This window comes from Battus philenor, unplaced genomic scaffold (assembly GCF_028537555.1).
Source record: "Battus philenor isolate CCGP_79_NKW_IND1 unplaced genomic scaffold, ilBatPhil1.0.hap1 SCAF_5, whole genome shotgun sequence".
NCBI lineage: Eukaryota > Metazoa > Arthropoda > Insecta > Lepidoptera > Papilionidae > Battus > Battus philenor.
In genome coordinates, this window is record NW_027181715.1 from 11,622,057 (window position 1) to 11,636,090 (window position 14,034).

At 34.4% G+C, this 14,034-nt stretch overlaps 3 protein-coding genes across 3 annotated transcripts; 2 read left to right on the forward strand and 1 right to left on the reverse strand.

Moving 5' to 3' along the window:
- Nucleotides 1–269: 269 nt before the first annotated feature.
- Nucleotides 270–7,632, forward strand: LOC137929627 (uncharacterized). Its single transcript, XM_068772667.1, has 5 exons — nucleotides 270–641; nucleotides 1,625–2,956; nucleotides 3,567–3,845; nucleotides 5,227–5,368; nucleotides 7,499–7,632. Exons 1-5 carry the CDS (start codon nucleotides 270–272, stop codon nucleotides 7,630–7,632), a joined length of 2,259 nt encoding a protein of 752 aa, XP_068628768.1.
- Nucleotides 7,633–8,714: 1,082 nt separating this feature from the next.
- Nucleotides 8,715–10,840, reverse strand: RpS8 (ribosomal protein S8). Its single transcript, XM_068772146.1, has 6 exons — nucleotides 10,740–10,840; nucleotides 10,418–10,524; nucleotides 10,204–10,303; nucleotides 9,889–10,064; nucleotides 9,083–9,212; nucleotides 8,715–8,856 (listed from the first exon to the last, which is right to left on the reverse strand). Exons 1-6 carry the CDS (start codon nucleotides 10,741–10,743, stop codon nucleotides 8,747–8,749), a joined length of 627 nt encoding a protein of 208 aa, XP_068628247.1. The 5' UTR covers nucleotides 10,744–10,840; the 3' UTR covers nucleotides 8,715–8,746.
- Nucleotides 10,841–12,121: 1,281 nt separating this feature from the next.
- mago (mago, exon junction complex subunit) lies at nucleotides 12,122–13,073 on the forward strand. The gene is made up of 2 exons (XM_068772747.1): nucleotides 12,122–12,492; nucleotides 12,834–13,073. The coding sequence occupies exons 1-2, from the start codon at nucleotides 12,235–12,237 to the stop codon at nucleotides 13,014–13,016; spliced, it is 441 nt and encodes a 146-aa protein (XP_068628848.1). The 5' UTR covers nucleotides 12,122–12,234; the 3' UTR covers nucleotides 13,017–13,073.
- Nucleotides 13,074–14,034: the final 961 nt, after the last annotated feature.

The window sequence follows — 14,034 nt, forward strand, 5'->3', positions numbered from 1 at the left end:
AATCATGTTTAGCAATCAATATTGATAAAAAAATAAGTACGAGTATAAACACAGGCATATATAAGAAGCAGGTCTGCCTCGCCATTAATAATACCGTAGAGGAGTGTGATACCGCATTGGATAGGAATAACGCATCGCAATATGTGATTTTTTCGCTAAAAAGATACGGGGAGGGCATTCACCGAAAAGTGCGAGTTCTTAGTAATTATATACGGAGATCAGCGTAAACCGAGACGAGTGCCGACGGAGCGCTCACAAACGCGAGCACGATGCGGCGCGGCGGACGCGCGCGGGCCTCTATCATTTACACACGATTATTTTGCCTTTGCGTCACTGTTGCGGTCGCGCGAGCCGTCAAGTATGGGGTCCCCGTTGAAATTAACCACTGGGACACGGGACGGTCGCCGCTGAAGCATATGGTGGACGTTACAAACAGCTTCGGTTTAAAAGTGCTAGCTGAACACAACTTTTTGAATGAAAACAACATTGCCTTCTCCCCGTACGGACTTACAGGAATAATGGTGGCCTTGTACGAGGGAGTAGAAGGTCACTCTTCGTATCAAATCCAGCGTGCCATGCACTTGCCGCGGAATAGAAATATCATGCGGATAGGCTTTAGGGACATACATCGCACGCTCAAAGTGAGTTATTCCAGACACGATTAAAGCTTTAAACGCTTATTGTTTATTTATTAATTACTGACATAATTTCTAAATTAAAATTATCGTATTGATTTTAATTTATTATGCTGTCGTAAATAGTGTTAACTTATTTTTTTATTCATGCAAATGCATTATAAATATTTATGAACAAACCACAATTGAATAACTGTGAAAAATGGTAAAATGTACCATTTTTTTATTATTTTTTCTATTGTAATGCGACAAGCCAATAACTTCTGACAGTAGAAAGTCTACAAGGGAGGATAGAAAAAATTAATTTTAACGTTTAGATATTCGAATTTTAAAAACGCTTTTTTTAATTTATTCCTATTACCTTATTTATTAAATCTGAAACCATTAATTTTTGATAGAATGTACCAAACTTTTATTGTCCGATAATAACTATATAAAAACCCCTTTAAAGCTTTTGCAATCACCGTGTGTACAGAACGTTATGCTGTTGTGTATAAAATAATAAAAAACATTTAAAAGTACAAAACAATAAGGAATTTTGATGGTCAGGTTATTAATTTTAAGGGTGACCTTGTGCTTGCGATGCGATTTTAAAATGAGATTATTAGTAACAGCGTCTGCATAAAATACATAAAATTTATATCATTTAAAACTCATACCTAATATCGCACACAACCCCTATGTAGTTTAAGTCTAAACGTTGAAATAAATATTTTATTTTTTATCGTTATTTTATCTATGCATGGCAGGGGCACTATAAAAATATATTTTAATTTATTATAAGCAATAACTTATCATATTTTTAACTAAAATCATTTTACGAAAAATTTAACTTTTTTATTTGACAATTTGACTTCGAGTCTTACTTAGCCTGTTGCTCAAGATGTAACCATCGGCTATTGAAGACATGTCACATTAAAACTGTACAAAGCACCCAATAGGTTTGAAAATATGTATTTTTTTTTTTCAATTAATTAATTATATTACAGACATATTTTGTCCCCGAGGAAGGATTTCTCGCTGGGCTAGTATTAAACAACGAAAACGTTACCTTCAATGAAAGTTACCTAAAGGTGTTGCGATTTTATGGATTCGATGTGGAAACTGACGCTATGACCACTACATCGCCAGGAACGAGTAGCCCCACGACATCTGATGATACCACAACTGTTGCAACGACAGTAAGCACAGAAAATACCTCCGCAGGTGAGACCACAACGAGTTCTTACCCAAGCACAACACAAGAAACAACAACAATATTAACAACAGAAAATTCACAAACATCAGAAACTAACGCGGTAACTTCGACAGAAGTTACATCTACAACGTTATCTTCAAACATAATCGCTTCAACTACAGAAATTACAACAACAACGTCAGTACCAACAACAGTCGCTACAACAACAGACATCGCATCTACACCGTCAGTACCAACCACAGTCACTTCGACAACAGAAATTATATCAACAACGTTAACACCAACCACAATTGCTTCTACAACAGACGACATATCAACAACGCCTGCACCATCCACAAGCGCTTTGACAACAGAAGACATATCAACAACGTCGGCACCAACTACAGTCGCTTCAACTACCGAAATCACATCGACAATGTCAGCACCAACCACGATGGATTCGACAACAGAAGTCATTTCAACAACATCAGCATTAACGACAATCGCTTCAACAACAGAAATGTCAACTACAACGTTAGCATCGACCACAATCTCTTCAACAACAGAAATCACGTCAACAATGTCAGCACCAACAACAATGGCTTCGACAACAGAAATCATATCAACAACGTCATCACCAACTACAATCCCTTCTACAACAGAAATCACATCAACAACGCCAGCATCAACCACAGCCCGCGATGTAGAACAGTTAACGGAAATACCTTCAAGTACTGTAACAACATCTACAGAAACTTCTGATGTTAGTACCGCAACAACGGGAAATACATTAATCCCCGAAGATATGACAAGCACGACAGAGAGCACTAGTGCCAGTGATACAGCAGCATCCACGATGTTTACTACAGAGACATCGACATTCACAATGGAAAGTATAACACCTTCCACCGGCACAACAGACAATGCAGAAAGCGGATCGGATCAATCCACAACACCTATTATTGATTCTAGATTGGAAACGCTTCAACGCAGAAAGAAATCAATAGTCGATTATCTATTTACAAATCCTTCGTACGTCGACGAGTACTCGCTATATAGGTCCTTCGACATCGGCCCTGAGATAACAGATGCGGGTTATGGAGATGACGAAGTATTTCTCGCTAACGGACTGAAAAATATTCAGGTTAATATAAAAGATATATAGTTAAGAATTCACACTGTCACCATTCATCATTATTTCTGCCGTATAACATGCACGGCTGGACAAAGCGGGTCCTATTGAAAATCTCTGATTTCCAACAGGACCGGGTGCAATCAAAGGTCTTACGGAGACCTTAACTATATCGTCTGTCCACCTTATGAGTGTACCTCGCACAGCTCAAAATATTAAGAAACTTTATCCATCATCAGCGTCTGTTTAGCTGCATTATCGTCTTCCGGTGACCTTTACAAGTTCGTTTGTCCAACTTTTGGAAGAACGTCCTTCGGTGCGCTTGCCGGACCGTGCTCTCCGCTCCAGAACCTTAAAGTGCCAACGGCAACCTGTTATGTGCGCTGTGTTGTCTGCCTACTTGCCCTTCAACTTGTCAATTCGCTGGGATGTCTGTCACTTTCGTACGTCTACGAATCTTCTAATTACTTAATTCGATCTCGTAGAGAAAATCCAAGCATAGTCTCCGTGGGTCTCAGAGTGACAGTGAGCCTGACAATGAGGCCCACATGAATAATATGAGCCCAATATAATATATGACGTTCATTTACTTAGTAATAATTTAAAAATATTTTTTTAACAGGCCGTTTACATGAACTACGACACGGTGTTGGACCATGCGTATTTGCCTCATTTAGACGCTTCGGCTCTCCGGCTGCCGTTGGACAGCGACCAATACTATCTTCTGGTGGTGTTGCCGAACCGAAAGCGGCCGGGGGAGATCGCGCGGCTGCTGGCGCGCATGGCGCGGGTGTCGGACCTCACCGACGTGTACGCCGCACTACGGCCACGCCAGGTCCACGCTGTAGTCCCTAGTTTTAACGTCAAGGGACACGTCATACTCACTACAGACTTACAACGGGTAAGACTAATCAATAAGACATTATAAACAACTAAATGTCCCCCGCCAGCACTGACAGCTTACGCTCCTTCAACCCTCTTGCGGGTGGAATTTCATGAAATCCATCTTAGTTAATATCTTCTTGGCAATATAATATAATATTAATAATAACAGTTATCTATTACTTCACGATACCTTTTATTGTAGGTGACTTAAATTTGAAGAAACAAAACTTCTTTGAACTAATTTAAGTAAAACTGGCATTTAAGAAAAAAATGAAAAAGTGATAGTATTATCACTTTTTCATTTTTTTACTTTAGCTGTATAGCTAGGAAATATATTGCTCTAAAGTATTTGTATGCATTTATATTTATATATACTCCCTAAAACAAGGAACATTTATAACGCGGTTTAATGCCCAAAATATCTTTCCTCCTCTATAAGGTAAAGATTTCTTACATAATATTTCTGTATCGCTTCCAACTAGTCCTATTGGAAATCACGGATGACAGTTATCAATCACTCAAAAAAACAAACTTTAACTTCTTATCTGTTTTCATCATTGTTTAACACTAACCCAGTTATCTAATAACCGAACATCAAGATTTTCATAACAATAACATACCGGCATTTACTAATTAACACAGTTTGCAAAATTTTTATTGTAATAAGGCGTGAGATTTACACATTTTATTAATTTTGAATTCTGTCTTAAAAATAAATTTATTACATGTACGCCTTATTAAAGTTTATAATTATAGATTTTTTATAATGAATGCGCTATACTGAGATCAATCGATCAAAATTGTTATATGTGTCTTCCTTACGCTAAATCGTATGATACGGGTCAAACGACAATCGCATTTGCTTAGTCGATTGTAACTAATGGTAGGTAAATAAAGCACAAATATAATAAAACATCTCTATATAATTGTTACCATGTATTTTTTCTAATTAGATTTCGCTATTGCTGAAGCTCAAACGTTAGGTTTATAATAATATAATAGGCTCGGCCATCGCTAAATAAAAAATCCGTACTATCTCAGGGGACAGAACCCATGTCGGCTTGTCGCCTTCATCAATTGGCCCTAGATGGCAGTGGACTTCTGACACACCTGCAACACGTGTGACTTAAATCAAAGACGACTATCAATTGTTGGCCCAAGTATTTTACACTCAGTTACTACGATAATCGTTTCGCCCGCTATCGTTACATTTGGAGTCCTTATGTTCCTTTTAGAGGTAAAAGATATAACATTCGTTGTATAAAAGGTGCTATCATGTATTAACCAATATAGGCCGTCTTTACCTACACATTGACATATATGAAAGATAACAAAAATAATTAAATCGATTTATATACTTATGAATCATATACTTTTAAAGTGTCTATTGTTTTCAGCTTGGCATTCGAAATGTATTCCAGCCGCGCCAGAACGACTTCACACCGATGACTAACCAGAGCGGAGTTTACGTACGTAACATCGAGCAGGCCGTCTCCGTCACAATTAGGAAATATTCGCCCGATGAAACAAAGAAAAACAGTAAGTACATTTTTTTCATTATAAACTAAAACGCAAATTGTAACGCATAAGATTCAGATTCATTCTATCGGTTTGGAACTAGAGATTCAGAGATTTCGTTCTTTCTATGACAACGCTTAGATAAGTTAGTTCTATTGAAATAATATCAGAATCTTATATTTAATATATTTTACTAATTAAGAAAATAATGTTGCTATGGGCGAAGCTTATTACCGATGAAACAAATTTTGAAAAATTCTCGCCTAATCTTTCCAAGAAATTTCCTCCTATGGACTGACTTATCACGATATCTCTGAAACCATAAAAAACTTGGAGAGTTGAATTTTAGTAGTAATATTCCTTACCTCGAGTAGAGGTTAACTAAGTTATAGTTAACAAATAAAATAATTTCTTGAAGTACCTATCGCATTTGGATGGAGGAGGCTTTCATTAAGTTCGCGAAATGGAAACGGCGTACCTAATAGTTTTCTATGAGATATTTGTGTATATTTTTTGCTTACTATTAAATAACTAAAGATGAAGAAGAGTTAATACTCTTCGTCATCTTTCACAGCTAACATGAAATAACCCAGATACAAATGATTTTAAAACAAAATTACTGAAAACTAAATATTAACCAACAGCACCTTTTGTCCTTAGTCATTTGCATCTAGTGAATGGAAAATTTAACAAAGGCTCAATTACATCTTAAATCCTGCAGAAATAAATGTAAAGTTCCGGCGTGATCCATTTAATTGGCTCGCGGGTGGAAACCGTCTGCGACCGTCGGCGGTCCGGGGCCGCTAGCAAGACTGGGTCCGCTATAGTTTACTGTCACGCATCGCTGAACAAATCCTTGAGGCTCACTAATGCACTTCAAAAATTAACTAAATTGATTCAGAACCATAATACAAAATTATTGACAGGCATGGCTGCTCTTGTGCATGCGTGTACAGTTTCGTCAAATAACCGGGTAAAATGCTTGAGTTATGACATTAAGGCTATGACGCGCGACAACTGTAAGTTACGCAGGGCTTACTCATTTTCCAGTGCAAGAATAAGATAATTGTTATTTAAAGAGTGCAAATCCTGCGGTACAAAGTGGCGAGAAGCTGAACGCGGCTCTCATTGTCTCTATTGCGGTGGCGCAACGCGGCGACACGCGCATTTGAATCCATTGATGCGCACCACATTTTACCGCGCACGGACCACAATTAGGGAAATCGCCCGCTGTATTCACATTAGGGCGACCTGAATGCCTAATCATGAGATGAAAATAATTAGGTAGATAGCGTCTCCTCAATTACGTAAACGGATACAACAAAAATATGGTAACTCTGTTTAGGTTACTTAATACCTTTTTTTAAATAATCATAATTTTACGCTCGAATTGTAGGTGCCTCCTGCACTAACAAAACAGTCCCTCCGGAGATATTCAAACGTCGCGCCGTTCTTAGGCACTCTCGACTATCCATACAAAAGACGCAACAAGACATTTTATAAAGAAATTCGAAGCCAATCAAAAAGAAACCATCTACGAGGACGGTTAACTATATCTAGATGGAGATACATCCCGATCATTCTAGATACAAGCATTGCCAGGATTTCTACGGCAATTTTTATTCTAGCGCTAACAAATTTTGATGTGGCAATAAAGTTAGGTAATAGTAACAGACCAAGTCTCGAAATGCCAAATGCACATTGAGTGATAGTACTAATCAAGGTTCCCACTTGAAGGCCTTTGCACCAGGTCACATTATGCAGCGTCCTGTAAAGCGATGCTCCGAACTAAGCTTCTCGAGGAAGCCTTCGAGTGGATTTGATGGCACCCTTCGTTTACCCTCACTTTTAGCCACTATCAGTTATTCTAGGCCAGGTCTGACTATATAACCGAATGAGTCCAGTACTTTATACGTGTTTTGATTTTGAGATAGCGTAGAATGAAGTTTTTCCTCTTGCACTTCTTGAAGGCATTTATATGATCTAGATCGGTCTTCAAGGTCCTCATTCCGCAGTTAAATATAGAAAAAGACTAAGGACTTGACCCGTTAGATATTTGTTTTATGTGATACTGCGTTCTTTCCCTATGTTGTCGTTTAACATTTTTAGTACATTCATTACTATGTAGTAATACCCATTGATGTTTTTCAGAACCAATGGCAAACCGGCATCGAGTCTACTTCTCCGCAACATATCCATTTCTATACTTCGTAATGGATGCCAACATCCACGTCGCTCTGATGGCTGGTAAATTAGTAGACCCGTTAAATACACGAATAGTATAAATACAAGTGATTTTTTATTTAAATTTTTATTATTACCATCAGTTACGGTTAAGGAACATCATCTACTATCATTGAGTAGAAAGTAATTCCGGATAAACACTGACGGGGCTACAAAATAACCACAGCTCACCGCTATTAGGTACGTAGGCGAAAAGTTTAACATTTTCGACATCAGTTGGGTTTGGTTTTATAGAGCGTCATCTTAGTGGTCAGATAAACAAAGAAGCGCTATACAAAACCGAATTTGGCCGGATATATCGTTCTTGTTTCCTGCCAAATCAAATACCCCATACTCTAACAAAGGAATGTAAATTAGACAGAGTATTCCAGCACCTGCTTTAAGGTTAACTCCAAAATATAACGTATCAATTTACTTTTGCAGTTGTCATACTGAGGTCAAGAGCTACTATTCTTTATGTTCAGATTAATCACCAAGTCAGAACGAAATACAACCATTTACTATAGTTGATATAAACTATAAACTCCTAATAGCACGTCTGAGACCAGAATAAGACATTCGGTTTGGTGAAACACGTGATGTCTGTATTGCAAAATTACTAAGTATTCAGAGCACTTCGATAGAAGTAACGACCTATAAAATATAACCTATTCTCATTCTATCTATCCCTGCCTTTCACGTAAGTTTTAAGTTTCTGCTTTAAAATTAAAACCCATAGACTACCAACAGATACATTACTACAAATACCAATTACACTAAGTTTGGAACATTACATTTCTGAAATTTTCATTGGAAAAGATGTACTAAAATGGTTACAAATATACTTTTGTTACAAAATATAAGTAGAAATCTTTTTTACAAAAAAAATATGTTTGCAACATTAGCACAAATATTTAACCAGTTTTGTTCAAATCAAACTTGTTACACCTGAAAAAAATTACACTGACTGATCAGATTAAAATTGCATACAGTCAAGTTAAATCATTAGAATTTCTTTAGCTTTAATAATCTCTGGCATACACTATTGTTTAAATGCTGGTTGTAGACTTCTATATAAATTAAGATGTCTTGCAAAAGGTGGACTTTAATATTAATATTTAGGGAACTAAAAGAAACAAATGAAATTGGTTTTTTGTATATTTTACATTTCACTTTTTACTTAGCCCTCTTGGATTTAATCTTCCTTAAGTAAAACTCCAACTCCTTGCCCTCCAACACATAGCCATCAGCTCGACCACATTGGCCAGGCCGACTTGCTACACATGCTGAAAGATAAGCAATTATGTGAATTAACATTCAGGTAACTCTTAAAAAAAATAACCTTAAAATGTGTAAATCAGAGTAACTATGACAAGTGGATCATGCAATTGCCAAACTGCTTCCAAAACGGTTACAGTTTTAGTAGCAATTTCAAAACTTCTCAATTTCATCATTTTTAAAACTATTTTATGCAATGAAAACAAAGTACCATATGTAACATGTTACACTCACCTAACAAACGTCCCGTGTGGAACTGGTCTTCAATTGCAGCCTCCACTTTAGCAAGGCGCTGTCTTGACAAGTACTTCTTAGCTGTTTTCTTACTGCGCTTTTTGTTTATAATGGCATCTTCTGCCTCAGTCTATTAACAGAAATTAATAACATTGTTAAACAAATTAATTGAAAAAAAAAAGTACAGTGTATATTGTTATAAAGCTGGTCAGTGTCTATACAGTCTTATCATAATGAAAAATCAAATGACACGCTGAATTTCTCATCATATAATAGACATATTTCCTAATACTAAGTAACAATTATTCATACCAAAAAAAGAATAAGAATCAAAATCAGCACAATAACTAACATAAACTAAAAGATGCACTTTTATTCTCAAACAAGATAGCCCAACCATATCAGATAAAATATCAAAAAATTGTTTCTCCACATATGTATTTGAAAATAAGACTAAGTAAATCATACATAATGCTACTTATTACAGTGATAAAAATATACATATTAACATTATCTATAATTCAAAATTATTTAAAAAAATATATTGATATATCTTTTCTTTAAATTCTTGTCTTTCAATAAACTTGGTAGCGTTGAAATGTGTACAATTTATATTATTAATTTCTCCAGCTTATTGTTGCCTATAGAGCCACAAAAATACTTGTGACAAAGGTAATTTAATATTTCTATTATTATTTATTATAATTTTGTTATCTATTTATTTTTGTTAACATGCATGCATGCAATCACATGTCATGTGATGTGATAAAAATACAAAATTATAAATAAGTATATTCTCAACATACCAGCTTAGCGCCCTTCTTTCTGCCGAGAGGTAACAGGTAGTGAGACTCATACCATTGCCTAAATGGTGTTGCATCAACCACAACAATGGCATTCTTCACCAGAGTTTTAGTACGCACCAACTCATTGTTGGAAGCATTATAAACAACGTCAATAATGCGAGTCTTGCGGGTTGCACCTGTGAAGTGATAAATTTATATCAAAAATTACAATAAAAAATAAAATACTTTGTACATTGAAAAAATGAACTGTTGTATTTTGTATATTTAGACAAGTGAAAAGAACTCAATACGTAAAAATAGAATAATATTACTCACATTCCGAGCCCCACGAGAAATTTCCAGTGTCAAGTCTGAGGGCTCGGTACTTGATGTTACCACCACGAGCTCGAACCAAGTGAATACGTTGGGAGCCAAGCTGAAAGTTATAAGAAAAATTACATTATTTATAACCAAATATTAGCAGACCAGGCTTATATGCCATGACCCTTATCATGCATCATACTAGTATGTTTAAGGTTATATGTCATACCTTGGTGTTGGCAGCCGGGCGACCTAACTCATACTTCCTCTTCTTGCGGATGGGTGCACGTTTGCCTCCTGTGGCCCTGCGTTTATGCCAGTGATCACGACTGATACCTGCATATCAATGATAAAAATTACCATCTAGCACAAGAACTAAGTCACATACCACTTCACTGAATATGACAATTATTACAATTAAAGCAAAAATATTTGCATGGATAATAAATTAGATTAGCGCACAATTAATGAAACATATTGATGTCTAAGAATATGCATACACTTTAAAGATTTTTATGGATAAGAAATTGAAAATCGCTGGAACCACTCACCCATCTTGCCTGGGTCAAAAAGAAAAGATTTGTTTGACGGATAGAATAATAAACCAGTACGACTCTATAGTCTACGGAAAGTTGTCTATTACACGAATCGTAGAATACTTCTCAAACGGGTTTTTTCATGCGCTGTGATAATATATTGCACAAATATAAAAAATTGTGTTTTTTTCGAAAGTTTATGTAATATATAGTAACCGAAAAGTAGTTTTTTGAAGACATTAATGTTTCAACTTTTATATAGAAAGAAAAGGACCGCGTACAATGGGCGCCCTTTTTTAAAATCTTATTTACTTATGTTTCACCTTTACTTATTAGTACGATAAAACATAATTACAAACACTTATTAAGAAAGAATATATTAGACTATTTTACTAGAACACAAAACCGTTGCTTGTGTTTAAACTGCGACTTAAACAATTGATGACGATTGAGCAACTCTTGACATAAATAATTTGAAAAAAGAAATTGTAACGAAGAAGGAAAAATAACTAAAGTCATAAAACCTGTTTACAAATCTTAAAAAAGTTTCAAGTAGTATGTTCAACAAAATTTAAAATCACAAAGTTTTACTACTTTAGGCATGTTGCAGGAAGGTGATCAAAAATAAAGGGTCCATCCCATTTATAATAAATATGGATAGATATAACTAATTGATTGTATAATGCGTGAATGAATACCCCAGAAGAAACCTCTTTAGATGTAAATTCAGTACTTTTCCACATTTTATAATACAGTCAAAATCTATCGCTCGGTATTAGACAAGATTTTATATCGTGCGGTTTGTACTCAGCAATTCATCTTTCTCTTTTGTAGTGTTAACGAAGAACAAAATCTGATTGTTAAACTTTATTAAATTTAATAATTATGTATTTATTTAACGCAAAAAATTCAACAAAATCGTAATAAACATGTTTCGTTGATATAATATTACTTACTACTAAGATCGTATAATTTAGTATTAATTTACGGTCTTAATACTTACTTTCAGCTGTGGTCCAGGTCAACCTTTATCTAAACAATGAGATAATATTTCAAGGAGCTTAGCGCATTATGCCAATATATATAATCTTCATGTTTTCGTCAAATTTTGGGAATATGGTAGAAATATAGTGGCATGGGATCAACCCGAATTAACTAAATATCGAAAACGGTCTATAAGAAAAATAGTCGGCGAACCTCTAAACTAAATAAAATAAAAATAAATCGATAGTAAATGCAGAATAAGCTTTTTGTTAATTTTTATACAAGTACGATCGACGTTTTTAATTTTTTTGTTTGTCATTAGTAATACACAAAAGTACTTAATAAAAAAATTATATATATATATTAAAATCATGTAAACAAATTTTCATTTTTATCTGTGCGTTTAACTAAACGTCAAGTGAAAGCGTCTGCCCGGTTAAAAGAACGTTGAATACATTTGTTTGGTTATCTTTATGTGAATTTGTTAAATATTACTTACTTCCTATGTTAATATTATTTTTTCAACATGTCGACTGATTTTTATATTAGATATTACGTAGGGCACAAGGGTAAGTTTGGACACGAATTCTTGGAATTTGAATTTCGTCCCGATGGTAAACTCCGTTATGCGAATAATTCCAATTACAAGAATGATACAATGATACGAAAAGAAGCGTATGTGCATCCGTGCGTGATGGAAGAACTAAAAAGAATTATTGTGGATTCCGAAATAATGCATGAAGATGACCGCCTTTGGCCACAACCTGATCGAGTGGGCAGACAAGTAAGCGACGATATAAATACAACATATTTCTAAATTTTATATTTTGTTTTAATAAATTAAATCGAAAAAATAATGACTGAAGTATTTGATTCATAGGAAAGCTTATGAACTTATTGCAATATTCTTGAAATCAGTAATCGTCATTTTTAAGGGAACAATTACGTATAAAATAATAATTATCTAGCTAAGCCAAATGCATTAAAACGTTTCCCTCTTTTGATGTCTGCTTTAATATAAAAAGACTCAAAGATTGTTTACAATTCTTAAGAAAACTGGTGTTGCAATCAACTTAAAATGTAATATGTTAGAAATTAAATTAATGTTTTGAAATTCTTTTACAGGAGTTGGAGATAGTTATAGGTGAAGAACATATATCATTTACTACATCAAAAACTGGGTCCCTGGTTGATGTTAATCAGTCTCGTGATCCTGAAGGTCTAAGGTGTTTCTATTACTTGGTGCAAGATCTGAAATGTCTTGTGTTTTCCTTAATTGGGCTTCATTTTAAGATAAAACCAATATAAATCGATTATCTGTACTAAATGAAACAATAAACTATTTTCTAAGTGATGTATTGCATTTTTTATTTCTTAACTTTGTTACTTAGGACAGAGATATGGTCTAATGCTTAGTTACCAATAACTCTATCTATTGTCCTTTCAATTTGTAGCAAATAATAACTATTTATTTCTTTTGCAGCTGAGTTAGCTGTACCAATTTAGGCAGCATTCTGATAAATGGTGTTTTTACTATGTGAAGATGATCATTAAACTAAAAAACATTAAAGTATTTTATTAAATATATTTATTGTATACCAACAGACAATTTTACAAACATTTACTGCTATATGCTGAAAATTAAATTTGGTACAATGTAGTTTAAATTATAAGAACAATGTTTGAAAAATAAATTTTAAGTTATTAGAAAAAGATTGTATTAATAACTGAATAATATTTTTAATATATAATATAGTAATAATGAAAATTTTGGTTTTTACTTTATAAATTAATATAAATACAAGGTCTTAATGATATTTTATAAGCTCTCTCCACTTTACCTTGCAGCATTATTCTGCAAAACGTTTATAAATAGGCAGTTGTGCGAAGTATTACCATAATGAGTAAATATGTACCATCAGGATACAAAAAAGTAAGAAACCCTAGTGTTTGTGTAAGGAAGATGTCATATATTAGAATCTGTGTCTTAAATATTAAGTGTATATATTTATAAAGTAACTGATAGATTCTACCTAATGCAGAAGGGGAGTATCGCCTTAGCTCTTAATTTCTGAAATAAAGCATTACAAATTATAACCACATTCATCTCAAAGATGTCTGATGTGTATCTCATTTAACCTCAATTTTTTAAGGTTCACAAATCTTAGACAAAAGAAGCTTTCTTCTATTTTATTGTGAACAAGAAATCGGACTATGTTTCTTGTGTATACAGTCAAGGAGTGGAACAGTGTCTGTAGAGCTATACAATTTTAAAAAAGACAACCCCTTAAAGAATTAATCATTAGTATAATATTAGTAATGTATT

Coding starts and splice junctions, on each gene's coding strand:
- LOC137929627 (XM_068772667.1), top strand. CDS start 270: ATGCGGCGCGGCGGACGCGCGCGGGCCTCTATCATTTACACACGATTA. Junction 642..1,624: donor ACATACATCGCACGCTCAAA/GTGAGTTATTCC, acceptor ATTATATTACAG/ACATATTTTGTCCCCGAGGA. Junction 3,846..5,226: donor TCACTACAGACTTACAACGG/GTAAGACTAATC, acceptor TATTGTTTTCAG/CTTGGCATTCGAAATGTATT.
- RpS8 (XM_068772146.1), bottom strand. Junction 9,213..9,888: donor GAAAGAAGGGCGCTAAGCTG/GTATGTTGAGAA, acceptor TTCTGTTAATAG/ACTGAGGCAGAAGATGCCAT. Junction 8,857..9,082: donor CCACACGGGACGTTTGTTAG/GTGAGTGTAACA, acceptor CTTATCTTTCAG/CATGTGTAGCAAGTCGGCCT.
- mago (XM_068772747.1), top strand. CDS start 12,235: ATGTCGACTGATTTTTATATTAGATATTACGTAGGGCACAAGGGTAAG. Junction 12,493..12,833: donor CTGATCGAGTGGGCAGACAA/GTAAGCGACGAT, acceptor ATTCTTTTACAG/GAGTTGGAGATAGTTATAGG.